Source organism: Arachis ipaensis, chromosome B4 (assembly GCF_059453495.1).
Source record: "Arachis ipaensis isolate K30076 ecotype BB chromosome B4, ASM5945349v1, whole genome shotgun sequence".
Lineage (NCBI taxonomy): Eukaryota > Viridiplantae > Streptophyta > Magnoliopsida > Fabales > Fabaceae > Arachis > Arachis ipaensis.
The window spans coordinates 122,229,961-122,246,328 of record NC_142439.1 but is presented as its reverse complement, the minus strand read 5'-3'; the positions used below and the strand labels follow the sequence as shown (position 1 = coordinate 122,246,328).

The 16,368-nt window shown below is 34.3% G+C and overlaps 1 protein-coding gene and 1 long non-coding RNA gene across 6 annotated transcripts; both read left to right on the top strand.

Annotated features, from left to right (window-relative positions):
- The first annotated feature begins 2,810 nt into the window (after positions 1 to 2,810).
- Positions 2,811 to 3,787, top strand: LOC148569034 (uncharacterized). Its single transcript, XM_088484861.1, has 2 exons — positions 2,811 to 3,283; positions 3,754 to 3,787. The coding sequence occupies exons 1-2, from the start codon at positions 2,811 to 2,813 to the stop codon at positions 3,785 to 3,787; spliced, it is 507 nt and encodes a 168-aa protein (XP_088340987.1).
- Positions 3,788 to 8,976: 5,189 nt separating this feature from the next.
- On the top strand, positions 8,977 to 13,021 carry LOC107639622 (uncharacterized). Of its 5 annotated transcripts, none has more exons than XR_001620238.3 (9): positions 8,977 to 9,456; positions 9,853 to 9,964; positions 10,378 to 10,667; positions 11,381 to 11,464; positions 11,579 to 11,663; positions 11,767 to 11,893; positions 12,116 to 12,204; positions 12,410 to 12,464; positions 12,729 to 13,021. It is a non-coding gene; the product is annotated as an uncharacterized LOC107639622 (long non-coding RNA). The 5 variants fall into 5 exon arrangements; XR_002361597.2 differs by having other exon boundaries at positions 11,320 to 11,464; XR_015881328.1 differs by having other exon boundaries at positions 11,281 to 11,464.
- Positions 13,022 to 16,368: the final 3,347 nt, after the last annotated feature.

The window sequence follows — 16,368 nt, the reverse complement described above, 5'->3', positions numbered from 1 at the left end:
GTAAAATAGTTTTAGGTTCTTATTAGGTTTAGTTTTATGTTTTTACTAGAATTTTTAGAGAAAAAAGTTCTCTCGTCTCTTTAGAATTAGGGTTTGGTTTTATGTTAGATTTTTTACTTTAATATTAACTAAATGTTGCAAGGTTCAATCTCTAAGTTATCATTTCGTTCCATTTTCATTTGGTTTGCACTTTTTTTTGTTTTATTTCACTTCATGTTATGAATTAGTGTTTGGACTTTTAATTTGAGTTTAGTGAATAATTTTTTTAGGTATTTTGAATTTGTTTTTTTGTATTGATTTTATGTTATTGCAAATTTGGTAATCTTAGACTTAGACTTTAATTACTTGCAAGTTTATGTTTTAATCATGCTTATTATGTGTTTGTTAAAATGTCTAATTTAAAAATAGAGTAATTTACTTATTTGGTTTTGGAATATGAGCTTGGTTAGTCTTCAGCTACACAATTGGTCTTAATTAATTGTAATTAAGGTGGTTGAATTGGCCTAATTAACATCACTTTAACTGCCTTGCATATTATTGGTGGTTGACTGGTTAGAATTTTGTTAGTTAGTTGAGAAACTCTAGTAAACTTCATCATTATTATAGGTTAACGTAATAAGACAACTTCACCGATAGGATTGATCCGAATTAGTCTGGCTAGGTTAGCATAATTCCAATTGATCTTCTATGTTATTGATGGTTGATTGGTTTGGATCTTGTTAGTTCAATTAGTTGACAAACTTTAATAATTACTATCACAATATTGTGGTTGACTTGTTAGAATAATTTACTCTCTTTTATTAACATAAGTAAAATAGCAGTGATACTACAATATTTTGGGTCTATGCCCACGGTTTTTTTGGTCACGGTAAAAAATCGTGACTATAGAGAGTCTATGGTCATGATTTTTTACCGTGACAAAAAAAAAATTATGGTCACGGTTTTTTAAAAAAAAGTGGCCTAAAAGGGTCTGTGGTCACGATTTTTGGGGGATGACCTAAAGGGGTCTATGGTCACGATTTTTCAAAAAAGGGTGATCTAAAAGGATCTATGGTCACAGTTTTTTGGGGTGAATTAAAGGGGTCTATGATCATGGTTTTTGGGGTGACCCAAAGAGGTCTATGGTCACGGTTTTTCAAAAAAGGGTGACCTAAAAGGATCTATGGTCACGGTTTTGGGGGTGACCTAAAGGGGTCTATGGTCACGGTTTTGGGGGTGGCATAAAATGGTCTATGGTCACGGTTTTTCACCGTGACCAAAAGTCATATATGGTCACAGTTTTACGAAAAGGGTGACCTAAAGGGGTCTATGGTCATAGTTTTTTGGGGTGACTTAAAGAGGTCTATGGTCACGGTTTTCAGGGGTGACCTTAAATGGTCTATGGTCACGGTTTTTCAAAAAAGGGTGACCTAAAAGGGTCTATGGTCATGGTTTTGGGGGTGACCTAAAGTGGTCTATGGTCACGGTTTTTCACCGTGACCAAAAGACATCTATGGTCACAGTTTTGAGGGTTGACCTAAAAGAATCTACGGTCACGATTTTAAGAAAGGGTGACCTAAAGGGGGTTTATGGTCACGATTTTTTGGGGTGACCTAAAGAGGTCTATGGTGACGGTTTTGGGGAGTGACCTTAAATGGTCTATGATCACGGTTTTTCAAAAAAGGATGACCTAAAAGGGTCTGTAGTCACGGTTTTGGAGAGTAACCTAAAGGTTTCTATGGTCTTTACGTCGTTTGTCGCCAGCCCCTCTCCTCTGGTCATCAATCGCTAGCATGGTTCTGAAAATTAGACCGGTCGAACCGGTCTAACTGTGAACCGATATGTTTTATGGTTCGGTTCTTTAGGTAAAATAGTTGATTCAAAAACTGGATGCAAATCGCTAAACTGGCCGGTCAAACCGAATCGGAACCAGGTTAGTTCAAATGAAACGACGCCGTATCGCTTCAGAAAGCATGCGAGTGCCGCCAGCCCTAGAGCCTCCTTTCTCCCTTCTCCTTCCTTCTCCCCAGTCCCCAAAGAAAAAGGAAGCCCTAGCCTTTATCAACGCTGCGTCCGTCAAACTCAACCCTAGCCTCCATCGTCACTGCCATTCTTCTCACTGCCGCCGTCCTTATGGTCTGGTCGTCTATCTACTGTCCAATCGGTCGCCTCCAATCCCTCTATACATCACAAGCTTCTCTGCGTCGTCCGTCGCACGTCATGGGTCGTCATGCTCGTCTCCTGTTGTCCGTCGTCACCCCAAATTTTTGAAAATTAAATAATAAATTATTTATAAGATTATATTTTTAAGAGATTTTATATATAAATTAAACATTTTTTTAATTTATGATTTAAAACTTTAATAATTGAATAATAATAAGGGTTTTATATACTTTAAGTTAAATAATTAGATTTTTAACTTTATTTTATGATTATAGAAAAAATTGATTTTTATTATCTCTAATAATTAAATTAGAGTATTTATTTAAAAATAAATTTTAAATTAATAATTAAATAATATTTTTATAGATATTATTATTGAATTAAATTTTGTTTTAAATTAATATTCTACCTAAATTCTAATTCGCAAAGCAAAACCTTAATTTAACCCTAACTTCCCAAATTAAAACCCATTAACCCTAACTTAACCCTAATTTCACTGCCTCACCGCCATTCACCACCACACTTCCCTTTTTTACCATCAGCAGCCACCAAACCCCCCATTTCCCTTTCCCTCCACACACACACACACACACACATGGACCTCCCTCTAGACACCCACACTCAGCCTCACACACCTCCCTCACCCTCCATTGTCGTGCCAGCCACCCATGCAGAGAGAGAGAGAGAGAGAGAGAGAGAGAGAGAGAGAGAGAGAGAGAGAGAGAAACGGAGGAACGTCGCCGGCAGAAGGAGAGGTCATCGCCGCTGCCGAATCGTCGAGTCGTCGCGCCCTGCCACCGCGAAGCCACCGAACTGCATGCGTCATCGCCGCAGTTGGAGGAAGCCCGTGTCGCCGTCTTTCTCGCCATTGCCGGAGAAGCCTGAGGAGACGGGGAGACAGAACACGAAGGATGCCATCCGCGTCACTGCCATCGAGCCACAGTCGCCGCTGTGAAGGCTCTGCCATTGCCGTTGCTGCTGCGGGAGAGAGGGAGAACGGAATGGGTAAGAATGAGGAACTGGGATCGCCGCTATTGAGGGCCAGCCACCGCACCGAGCTTCTGCCGCCATCAGGTCTGCCGTCTGGTCACCGGTATCACGCGGGTGTAGCCGGAATCACTGCCAGTCCTTTCTTTGTGTGGTGAGTTATTTTACCCCTGTTCTTTATGTTTCAATTTTTGTTGCTGCATCACTGCACTTTGATTTTGTTGCTGAAAGTAATTTGTTGCTGAAAGTGTTGCTGAAATTTGTTACTGATTATCATGAACCTTGAATTTGTTGTTGGCTTTCCAAAATAATTACTTAAGTTTGCAGTTGCATTTTTCTTCTATTATATCGAATAAGATTACAAAAACTGTTCCCATTCATGTAGAATGAAGTCACTTAGTGTTTGTTCTCTCGCTAAGTGTATAGTTTGCCTATTGATACATAGATAGTTATCATGTTATCCCCTTTTACTTATTTTCTTTGTTATTTCTCCTTGCTTTGTGGTTTCCAGTAGGTCCATGTGTTCTCTTCAACTAGCTCTTTTATTTTGAAAAAGTAATTGCATTGCATTCATGTTATGTTATTTTTATATTCTCTGGTGTCACTCAATTTTTTCCTTTTAAGGTTGGCAACCTGGTATCCAGGAAGGAGCTACTGACTGGGATAAAGATTGGGATAAGCTTGAAGATAAAGGTATATTTATTTGTTAATATATATAAAATTTTGAGGTATCTTTACATAAGGTTATGGAAAGGTCATTATTGATCATTATTCTTTCTGAGGGATAAATTTTGAGTTATATAGTTCAGGTGACTACAAATAGATTATGGTTTAACTGCTATTACTTTATTTCTCCATTACAGGTTCACCTAAGAGTGATAATGAGTCAAAAAAACCCCAGACCACAGATGAACAAGAAGTTGACAATGAATCTGTTCATAATGAGTCAAATAAAACATGTAGTTTATTTTAATTTTTTGGGGGTTCTGAAAAGATAATTCGCTCTTTGCTTGATCAGTTATATGATATCCTTGATTCAGTTATATCTCCTTTAATCAACAATTTGTTATAGTGATAGTAGCTATGCTTCCTTAGATACTTTTTCTTTTCTATTTTTTCCGTTATTCCCTATGTTTATCTATGAGCTTCTTGTGTCATGAAAATTGATTTGAGATATTTTGTTTTGTGTGATATCTGATTTGTTCATATCTCATGAAAGAGTCTAGTTTTATCAAACACTATATTCTATAATCTCATTGTTCATGCTGTCATATATAACTTTTTTTCCCTTTGTTAGGTCTCAAAGATAAGAAGTGTGTGCCATGCAATCTGAAGGAACTACGACTGATGACGAGGATGCAGCACACACTTTGATGCCACACATTTATTTGTAATCATCATAATCATCATCATCAAAATAAAGCTTTTTCAACTTAAAGTGTTTTGGAAATTGACATTTTCTGGTTAGGTTTCTGAGTGGAATTTGGTAAAAGAAGATGGCATATTTAAACTGAAGAGGACATGGAAAGTAAAGACTTTCACCAAAGGCTTGGAATTCTTCAAGATAGTAGCTGACCTTGCTGAAAGTGAAGGTATCATTCTCTGTTCTCTTTTTCTAATCGCTTTTTCAAACTCAAACAAAGCGATCAACTGTTTCAGATTTTTTAGATCTTGTGTGTCTAATACTCTAATGTGTTTGTGTGTTTTTTTAATGTAATTTGTCATGTTCTAACTAATTTCTAATCAATTGTTCAATTGTTCAATTTTTTTTTGGGTTGCAGGTGAAAAACATTACAAGATGATCGAACAAATTAGAGAAGAATTTTTTTTTTTTTTGGTTTTCAAAGGATGAGAAGAATATGTACTATATTAGAGAATATTTTTGTTTTCACAATATAATATTTTGATGTCTTTTGTAATTTTTTAAGAGCTTTTACTTGGTATTATATGTAATGGATAAATTATACATGTAATAGATACATTTATTTTGTGATTATCATAATTTTAGGATCTGATTATGCTTTAAAAAAATAAATCTAAAAAAACAGAGTAAATTATGGTCACGATTTTAAAATAGGGTGACTATAGATAAGGCTATGGTTAGGGTAAAAACCGTGACCATAAATAAGGTTATGGTCACGGTTTTAAGGATGGGTGACCATAGAGGCTATGGTCACGGCGAAAAATCGTGACCATAGGCTATGGTCACGGAGAAAACCGTGGCCATAGATAAGGTTATGGTCACGGTTTTAAGATGGGGTGACTATAGATAAGGCTATGGTCACAATTTTAAGGTGGGGTGACCATAGAGGCTATGGTCACAGAGAAAACTGTGACCATAGATAAGACTATGGTTATGGTAAAAAAACGTGGCCTAAAGTGCCAGAATTTGAAAATTGAAACCGTGACCACAGAAACCGTGACCATAGATAAAAAAATCGTGACCATAGACTTATGGCCACGGTAAAAAATCGTGACCATAGGTCCAAAATCGTGACCATAGATCTATCGTCATCCTTTTTTACTAGCTATTACCGTGACCATAGATAATCCTAAAAAATATGTCTAAGCCAAGTTCCAGTTTAATTCCCTTTAGCCCTGTTTACTTTAATTGCTTTAATTTGTAATTTCGTTGCTAATTCTCCTTTTTAATTTGTTTTCTTAGAATGCACCCAAAACTCTTCAATCCATAATTAATCTATGGGGAATGCTAGGTAAACAATGACCATCTTGAACAACATGAACAACCACCAATCAAATAAAAATATACTACACTTCCAAATTACCTACCTAAATCTTAATATTAAAATAACCATTCGTACACCTAGTGAAATGAACATCCGATATATTTATTCTTCACATTGTTTAGTATTTTCAATGTCTACCTATATTTTTCCTTAATCTATACAATCCTTTCTTGAAATACGACTCGAGTCTAAACTCCAAATTTAACTTTTAGAAGGTTTAAAGAACCTTTTATTATTATTTCAAATTTGATTATGGAAGCTAGTATTCGGAGTGTACTATAATGACAACGATATAACAACTTAAGATTTTACTCTGGATTCAATTTTTGCACATCAATTACTAATGATAAATGATTTCTTATCTCTATCTCATGTAACTCAAGATTGAAACATACTAACAAGAATACTACTTTGTAGTTATGTTCTAAATGAGTCTTTCCACAAATTGAAAAGACAGGCTCTTTGAAACTATTGTCTTCGTTTATATCTCCTTTAATTTGATTTTATCTTTCATGAATTTATGCTTTTTTCTCATGGTATTAATACACAATCTTTTTGCATTTCTAAGTGAAATTTTTTATATTAGATATATTAATATAATTTAATTTTAAGGTATTGACAGTGGCAGAATTGAGACAAAACTTTGGGGAAAAGGAGAGGATTTTAACAAAAAAAAGTTATATAATAGCATTTATATTGAATGAAATTTGTAAATATAAATATTCTTGAAATATGACACTAGTATATTAATAAATGAATAACTTTACAAATTGTTGAGTTTGAAAAACTAATAATATTTTATAGATGATGTCTAAATATTAATATTAGATTAAAATCTAATTATGTGCTTGATTATTTTGTTAAGTGTGTAGAAAATTAAGTTAATCAAAACAGACATAATGAAGCAAGAAAATAGACATAAACAAATGAAGCCCAATATTGATCAAACAAAGTACTCATATCATATATTCAATTGAAAGAAAGAGTGGCTAATCTCCATCAGAAAATGAAAGCAAACAATCTGACCAAAACAAGGAAAAAAAGAAAGCAATTGGCCCAAGATCATAAACAAGCCCAAATCGGTGGTCCACATCCAAATCCATTCATTTAACTTAGTTGCTAACTAAGTAATTCAATTTCATCTCAATTTGAACCAGACTCTACCACCGAAACCAAATTCTCTCTTCTCTTTGTCCAACCCCACGTGATTTTTCAGAAGAAAAAGTAAGAAAAAGGGGGAGCTCTAAGTTAGGGCAAAATTAAAGAACAAAAAAGCAAGTTTCCAAATCCAAGCAAAGAAGAGTAAGTCAAAGAAGCTAGGGCAAAAGTTAAGATCACATCCGAAGGGCAAATCACAAAAAAAGAAGTTTTCACATTTGTGTTTCATTGAAACTCGATGAAGAAATCCTCTCTTTGCAAGCACAGAAGTAGAAAGTTGAAAATATTGAAGATCATGGAGCTCTGCTGTGAAACAATGTTCAAGAATCTGACTTGGAGTCAAAGCAAGAATGAAGGATTTAGATTCAACAAGCAAGATGAAAAAGGTTGAAAGAGAAGATAGAAGGTATGGATGCATGTATGGTTAAGTCATTGCTTCTACCCTATCTCTCCTCTATCATGCCGCTGCTGCTTCTGATGTTTAGGAGAAGAAGTCAAATAAGTGCTGAAGCAAGTTTCAAGTCCTGGAAGTTTCACTCCTCTATTAAAAGGGTGAACAGCCAAGAATTGAAATAAGGAGAGAAAGCACAAAGTTTGGGTTTTCATAGCTCACTGAGCTATCCATTCTTCTCCTTCATGGTTCTCATTGAATGTCTTATTTTCTCAATTTAGTCTTTCTTTGTTTTCAATGGAAAAAGGTAATACATTGAGGATTGTATGAAAAAGTCATTGAGTGGAAAAAGGCAAGAGATTTAGACTTGGAGAAAAACCTATGTTTATTTCAGAAATTCTTTGTAAGTTTTTCTATTTTGTTGTCATGATCTTGAGGGGATTCCCTTACAAGTTGGGTTAGCACTTTACTGTTGAAAACTAGGGTGAGTTCCAAGTCAAGTCTAGTTTGAGTTAGAAACTGGATTTGTCCCATATAGGATTAGTTAGAATCCTAAGGAGAATTGATGATTGTAATTTTGTTGAAAGATAGTGAAATTCTGTCATTATTGTGATGTAGACTGGATGTAAGCTGCATTGCACTAAGTAGCCAAACCAAGATATATGGCCGTGTCACTTCTCTTTCTCTTCTCTGTTTCTGGTTCTGTACTTTAGGAGACAAAATAAAAGTATCTCCTGATTCTTCTATTCAGCTATACTTCACTGTAACACACCTTGCTCGTAACTCTATTTTGCCTCCTACCATGTCAAGAGACAAAACCAAAGTATCTCTTGATTTTCTACTTAAAGTGTCGCAATAAAATCCCAGTTAAAAAGTAAAATAAAAATAGGCCAAGATTCAACCCCTTTTCTTAGTTACTGATATCCATCACAAATAAGAATTATAAAATACTTAAAAATGATACTCTTTAAATCTTAAGTAATTTGATATTTTTAATAATTGAAATAAAAACATAATTTTTAAAATTTTTTTATCAATATGAATAACCAAAATAAATGAATATTTGAATGCCTTTGTTTAAAAAATTTCAATTAAAGAATTCATAATTTATAAAAAATAAAATAATATTAAATTAAGTAAAAAGAATAAAAGAAAAATAAAATTTTAATGATAGTAACTGAAGATTAGAAAAGGAGACAAGAAAAGATATTTATGGAGGCAAAAGCTTTTGTGGGATGTTTTTAGTTAGTCAAAATTTGAAAGTATGGATTCGAACATAAGTATTCAACACTACTAAAAAATTATTTATTATAGACGAATATTTTTAACAAATTTTATTCCATGAAAATATAGATGAAATTTGTGAGTAATTTTTTGTCAGAAACAAAAAAAAATGAATTAACATAAATTATAAACAGAAAAGAGAATTCATCAATAATTCTGTTAGAAAAATTAATTTTTTTCGTAAAAAATAGTTACCGACAAAAAATCTTTCTATAATTTAAAATATTCCATCGAAAAGGTTGATATTCTGCATTTATGATCCTTGTAGTCAAGTTTGTGCCCGAACTCCATTTATTCACAACACACAAATCAAACGAGCTAAACCTAACATTCCCCTCTCCGTCGACGAGCTTTTTCTTCTCCTTTCCTCACCCACAGCGCCACCGCTGGCCACCCTAACCGCCGCAGCTACCTTCTCCTTCTTCTCCTCTTTTTTAAACATTAAACCAGTAGAACACATCCCCTATCTCTCTCATTCTTTCTCATTTGCATAACAAAGCAAGCTCAAGCTACACCACCGCCGCGCCTCTCTCTCTCCGTTTATCCCCCTCAGTTCTGGCTCGCATATCTTCTCAGCGTCGTAGCCATCATCTCCTCCAGTCAATTCCGCAGCTACCTTCGCGCCTAGCTCAGTGGCGACCAAAATTGGTTCCACCGTCACGCGGTTCCACCTCTCTCTTTCCCTCTGTTTGAACCGTAGAGACCTGGGAATCCTTCTTTCCCTGTTTTGATTGTCTCTGCTTCCAGGTTTTGGTTTCAAAATTCTTTTAATTTCTGTTGAATTCAATTAATTTTGTTTAGTTAGTTTGATTTTAGTAATTAGTTAAGTTAGATTTGTTTTCTGATTAGTGGATTTTTAGGTTGTTAAAATAGGATTAGATTAGGTTCTGATTCTGAATAGCTGAGAAATATTTAGATTGTTAATCTGGATTGCTGAACATTGTTAATATGAGCTTGATGAATGCTATAGTGCTCTAGAACAGAAATTTAATTCAGTTAATACTAGTTTGGATTCATCATTTTTAGTTTTTAAATTCAACTCAATATCCTCAGCTACAGTACGATTTTTTCTTTGTTCCTTGTTTTGTTTTTTTCTATCATTTTAACACAAAAGAGAGTAATTACTTGCTTCTTCCTTTGCAGACTATTGTTCTGGTCTGTATTTTTGCATGTGTTTGATGAAGATGACAATGAATTAGAAGTTCTTGAAATAATTCATCATTATGTGGAGATTCTTGATCGGTATTTTGGCAGTGTGAGTTCTCATCAAAGCTTTAACTTTTGAATACTACTATCTAATTTACTAGTGGAAGTATTCCCGTTCTGTTTCGAAAGATATAGTGTTGATCTAATGACTGAACTGCTTTTGACCATAGCCAATATTGGTGCTATTCATTTACTGTTATAATCGATGCTGACAGATAAACAAGGGGAAAATTAAGAAAGTTAGTATTGGATTTTGTTAATGGTGAGATTTAGATTTACATTAGAGATACACACTACATATAAGATGGTAACTATCAAGAAACTAACACATTGTAGTAGCCAACATCCAGAAGTAATTAACCTCTAATTAAGTCACTAATATCTCTAAAATTTAACTTGACTGGTTGAGTGATTAAAGGATTGGACTAAGATTTTTCTTTCATTGAAAACTTCAATTTTCAGACGGAGAAAACCAAGAGATCTGATATAAATAGACCAAAAGGAATTATCAGCTCAGTTGAAATATCTACTGGTTTTGGATTTGGTTACATATTAGGCATTACCTTTGCAGTTACTGATATCCCTTACCTATTGAGTGAAGACAATGATGCTGGTGGATATGCCATTGCTCAAATATTTTATATGGAATTCAAGAAAATATATGGCCATGGATTTGGGGTTTTTATGTGCTTGGTGATTATTGCTATTACCATATTTTTCTGTGGTATGGGTTCAATTACCAGCAACTCAAGGTAAATGTACCTAAAATTTGGTGCTGTGCATGTTGCATTTGCATATTAGAGGCTTTATAATCTCTCTAGTTGTTTATATTTAAGTACTTAAAAAATGTACAGGATGGCTTATGCTTTCTCAATAGATGGGGCCATGCCCTTGTCATCATTGTGGCATAAAGTTAATTAGAAGGAGGTTCTTATAAATGCTGTTTGGCTTTCTGTTTTGATTTCATTTTGCTTGGCTCTAACGGTATGTGCTTTTTTATTTTGTTAAGAAATATTAAATATTTTAAATTTTAAAATGCTCTTAAAACTACATCTTCTCTTATTTGTCCTTGGCAACAATGTAGGGGAACTAGTATTTATCTAACTCTGCTAGAGATTCATAAGCACTATTCAGTTTATAGTCTCTAGTACAAGTGTTATGCTAACTGAAAGTAGAAACTAAATAACAGAATTGTAACTAACCACTAACTGTGAGCTAACCAATTCTATATAAACAATGCTATTTGTGTGTGTGAAATCTGTTCTTGGCAAATATCTAACTCAACTCTAATTCTATTATAGTCTCTTGGAAGTATGGTAGTATTTCAGGCCACAGTGTTAATAGCAGTAATTACTATTTATATAGCATATGCACTTCCAATATTCTTCGGAGTGACATTGACAGCAAAGCATTTTGTGCCTGGGGCTTTCAACTTGGGCCGGTATGGGCTCATTCTGGGTTGCAGTTATCTGGGTTGTGATAAGCTTTAAAGTCGTCAGGATGATTTAGAGTCTCTTGGCTATGTGCTTATGTATTTCTTAAGAGGAAGGTATGTTTTTTCCCACTATTCGTTCTAACTTTCAAGACATATTAAGTTTTAAAAAAATGTTGCATATCAATTGAACAAGAAACGGGTCTTGACTATTTAGTTTTTGCCTTTCAGCCTTCCCTGACAGGGTCTGAAAGCTGTCACCAAAAAGGAAAAATATGATAGGATTTGTGAGAAGAAGTTGTCAACTCCCATTGAGGTATGTGTGTGTTTTTTTTTTCAGTTTGATAAAATGATTGATCTTCGAACTTAAGATTGAGTACTTGAAACCTTGACTAAAGATTGATATGTTTTTCTCCTAGATGCTTTGCAAGTCATATCCCGTGGAGTTCGCTTCTTACTTTCATTATTGCCACTCCTTGACATTTGATCAACTACCAGATTATGGATTCTTGAAGTGCTTGTTTCGTGATTTGTTCTCTCGTGAAGGTTTTGACTGTTTGCTTTTATATACTTGATTTGATTTTAACTAATTTGCCAGATAACAGGAAAATTTAGTCTATGTTTAGTAAGGGTAATAATTTGCTTGTGAATTAGTATTTTGATGGTACCAATTAACATTAATCCTAGGATTTCAAAACTTCATGGTATGTGTTCTATTTTAATTCTTCCTTGTCGAAATAATCTTATTCAGCCGAATTCAATGTGCAGAATTTGAATCTGACAATTTGTTTGACTGGACCATTCTAAAGTACCAGCAGACACAGCAGAGACACAAATAGCTACAAAATCAAACAACTGTTAGTAGTTTCTCGCTATATTTTTATTATCCTTTTTGAACAACTTTCACACCATAATTGCATGTAGTTCAATATTTTTATTACCCTTTTAGAACAAATTTCATGCCATGGATTGATATTGTTAATTGGCATTTGTGATAGTTTCTTTGAATGATGTCCTAATCTTATTCTTTTTCTGACATGATGAGTGTTTGGAAATTTTCAGCCTTCAGCTGTTGTGCCTAGCAGTTTAGAACCCATGGCTACGGACAAGAATACAGGTAACTTCATTCTTGTCACTTACAAGGCGAAAAACAATTATTAGAAAATAATCATAATAGCTAACTTAGGTTATTTTCATGAAACTTGTTGTCTAAATCTTAAACACAAAACCTAATAGCTTCTGATATAATCCTAAGATGGGAATATGAGAACATATATTTTCCAACTAACTCTGTCTTATCTTAACTGTTAACTGCATTCCAAGAATTTTCAGTATAGTGAAGTGATGCTTTATGATCCTGATGCTTCACATTCCATTTCAGGTTCAGGAGTCAATGATTCAACTCATGTAACTGCAACAAGACAGTTGGCGAACCAGAGTCATGATCGTCCAAGCGCAACTGCACAGTCATGAAATTGCAAGTCTTGCATTTCTTGCCTCCAATCCCTCTTTAAATGTGTATTCTTGTCCTTCCTGTGTTTAAGAAATTTTAGAAAATTCTAAGGATGCTACTCTACTAATGTTTCTGAGACATGGATGTAATTTTCACTCCATATGGATATATAACTGTACATTATTGAATGAATTGAGTTATATGCAAAGAAATATTATATAGATAATCTATTTTTCATATATCTCAAAGGAAAAAAATAATATATAATTTATATGAGTTGAGTTGGGTTTTTTATATTTATTTTGTATGAAAACATGTTTATTTTTGCAATGAAAAAATCTAAAAAAAAAATTCTATTTTATCTTACTGATGGATTTACAGACGAATTTTCTGTCTATATTCAGGGTTTGGAATGGTATTCCAAGGCTCAAATTACCGATGAAAAATCTGTCTCTAATTACCGACGAAAAATCCGTCAAAAAATCTGTCTCTAATTACCGACGAAAAATCCGTCAAAAAATCTGTCTCTAATTACCGACGGAAAACCCGTTTGAAAATTTGTCTCTAATTACTAACGAAAAATCCGTTGGAAAGTTTGTCGCCCAAGGGAAATGGAGGGGAGAATTTACTGAGGGAAAATCTGTCGGTAACTAGTAAAAATCTGTCAGTAAATTATCGACGGAAAAAAATCTGTCGGTAAATAATTTCTGACGAGACTTTTACAAAGGGACGAAATCTGTTAGTAACCAAAATTCATCTGTAATAAAGACTAAATCTGCCTATATTAAACAATTTTCTAGTTGTCTCAAGTTATTGAGTTAAATAATTAAAAAATTCAACTAATTGGACAAATACTACTCTATGCAAAAAAAAACTTTAAATTCATCAATCAAAACTTCAAGAACTTAAAATTTGCAAATATTAACAAAGCACTTGAACCAAAGGAAAATGAGGGTAAATGTGATGTAATTAAAGAGAAATTAAAGAGTACTTACAAAAGAGTTGATCAAAATCCAAGATGAAAACTTGAAACTATAAAATGCTACAAATGGAAATTTAGTAAACCCTAAGGGAGAATTTTCTACTCTACACTACTTCTACTCCTAATGCATATTTTTAACTAATCTAAACTAATGAAAACCTAATAAAACCTAATGCCTTCATATGTCTTCATTCCCCCTTGATATATCACTTCCAAAAGGCTTCAGCACTCCAAAAATTGGGCCAAGAGAGCCCCAAAATCGCAAACCACGTGCTTCATTAATGAAGTCACGCGTAGGGACCTGTGCGTACGCACACTTGCTGTTTTGCCACTTGTGCATACACATGGATGGTTGTGCGTACGCACACCTCTGATTTTTGTACTGGTGCGCACGCACAGATGGTTGTGCGTACGCACACTTCAGTGTGTGCTTCTCCTTTGCTTTCTTCATGTGTTCTCCCATTTTGCATGCTTCCTTCCACTTTCTACCAACCCACTCTTGCCTAATTGACCTGAAATCACTGACAAAACATATCACGGCATCGAATAGCATAAAAGTGGAATTAAATTGCTCAATTTAAGCACAAAAACGCATGTTTTCACATTTAGGTTCAATTTAGGGATAAAACACAAAAGTATGCTATTTTGGTGATTAAGTGTGAGTTTATGTGATGAAATCCATCCAAATTGAACAAAAAATTATCATCAAATATGGACTCATCAAGCATAAGAGGAGAAGACCTCCATCATTGTAGAGCTTACTCATTCTAGTGGAACAGGAACTTCAGGCGAGTGTATCTAGCATGAAGGTAGTCGACGCTAATAAGGGTGATCATGAAGCTTCTCGCGACATCACGATGGCTACTCATTAACGGGTACCTGATTCCTCTCTCTCTCTTTTTTTTTTATGGTTATTATGGATAGTACAAATTTCAACATCTTGACTTGGAATGTGAGGGGAGCCTCTAATAAAATGGCTAGGGTTTACTATAAGGAACTAGTTAAGAGATATCATCCATCGTTTTTTATTTTGGTTGATACTCATGTCCCTTTTTCTAATTTAAAGTCCTTTTGGGAGAAGTTGGGGTTTCATGATGTGGGTATTGTTAAGGCATGTGGCCATAAAGGGGGAATTTGATTTCTCTCATCTGTTAGTAATGTTAGCTGCAATATTATGGAGTCCTTCCCATCAATGTCTTACTGTTGATGTTCAGTTGGGTGATAAAAGATGGTTATGCAGTGCACTATATCAGAGTCTGAAACATTCCAATCGTGCTCTCCTTTGGGATCACCTCGTTTCTCTATCTTCTGCACATCAATGTCCCTGGATTTTTATAGGTGATTTTAATGAAGTTTTGTTTTCGAAAGAAGTAAGAGGTGGTATTTTTAATGAAACTAATTCTGGTGTCTTTGTTGAGACATTAGACGATTGTGATCTTCTTGATTTGCCTTGTAAAGGTAGAGGTTTTTACTTGGTATTGAAAAATTCAGGTGACAACAATATTACCAAAAAACTTGATAATGCTATTTTGAACATTTCTTGGAGGTACTGTTTTCTAGAAGCTTATTTGGAAGTTTTATCTAGACTTCATTCAGATCACTGTCCCATTCTTCTTAGATACTTTGGTTTGGCACAACCAAAAGGGAACAAACCTTTCAGATTTCAACAAGCTTAGACTACTCATCCTAGTTATAAGGAGGTGGTGCAACAAGCATGCAGAAGGAACACACTTTGAATAACTGATTATTTAGTTGAAGTGCAAAAGAGTTCTCTGAAATTCAACTGAGAGATCTTCAGGAGGTGGTATTTTTAATGAAACTAATTCTGGTGTCTTTGTTGAGACATTAGACGATTGTGATCTTCTTGATTTGCCTTGTAAAGGTAGAGGTTTTTACTTGGTATTGAAAAATTCAGGTGACAACAATATTACCAAAAAACTTGATAATGCTATTTTGAACATTTCTTGGAGGTACTGTTTTCTAGAAGCTTATTTGGAAGTTTTATCTAGACTTCATTCAGATCACTGTCCCATTCTTCTTAGATACTTTGGTTTGGCACAACCAAAAGGGAACAAACCTTTCAGATTTCAACAAGCTTAGACTACTCATCCTAGTTATAAGGAGGTGGTGCAACAAGCATGCAGAAGGAACACACTTTGAATAACTGATTATTTAGTTGAAGTGCAAAAGAGTTCTCTGAAATTCAACTGAGAGATCTTCAGTAATATCTTTGTGAGGAAGCAAAATTTGAAAAATCAGATTGAAGACATTGAAAAAAAACTTGAGCATTCAGATGTTCTATCTCTCAAAGTAAAGGAGAAAGAGTACCTTGAAGAATACAATGTTATTCCGCTACAAGAAGAGATGTTGTGGGCTTAAAAATCAAGAAAAAAATGAGTTCTTTTGAGTGATAAAAATAATAAATTTTTTCATACTCAAACGCTTGTGAGATAGAAATACAACAAGATTCATGGCTTATTTATCAATGATGGAACCTGGGCAACGGAGGCAGATATCTTACAAAGAGAAGCAAGGACATTTTTTCAAAATCTTTTTTGTTCCACATAGGATGTAGTGCTAGACAGC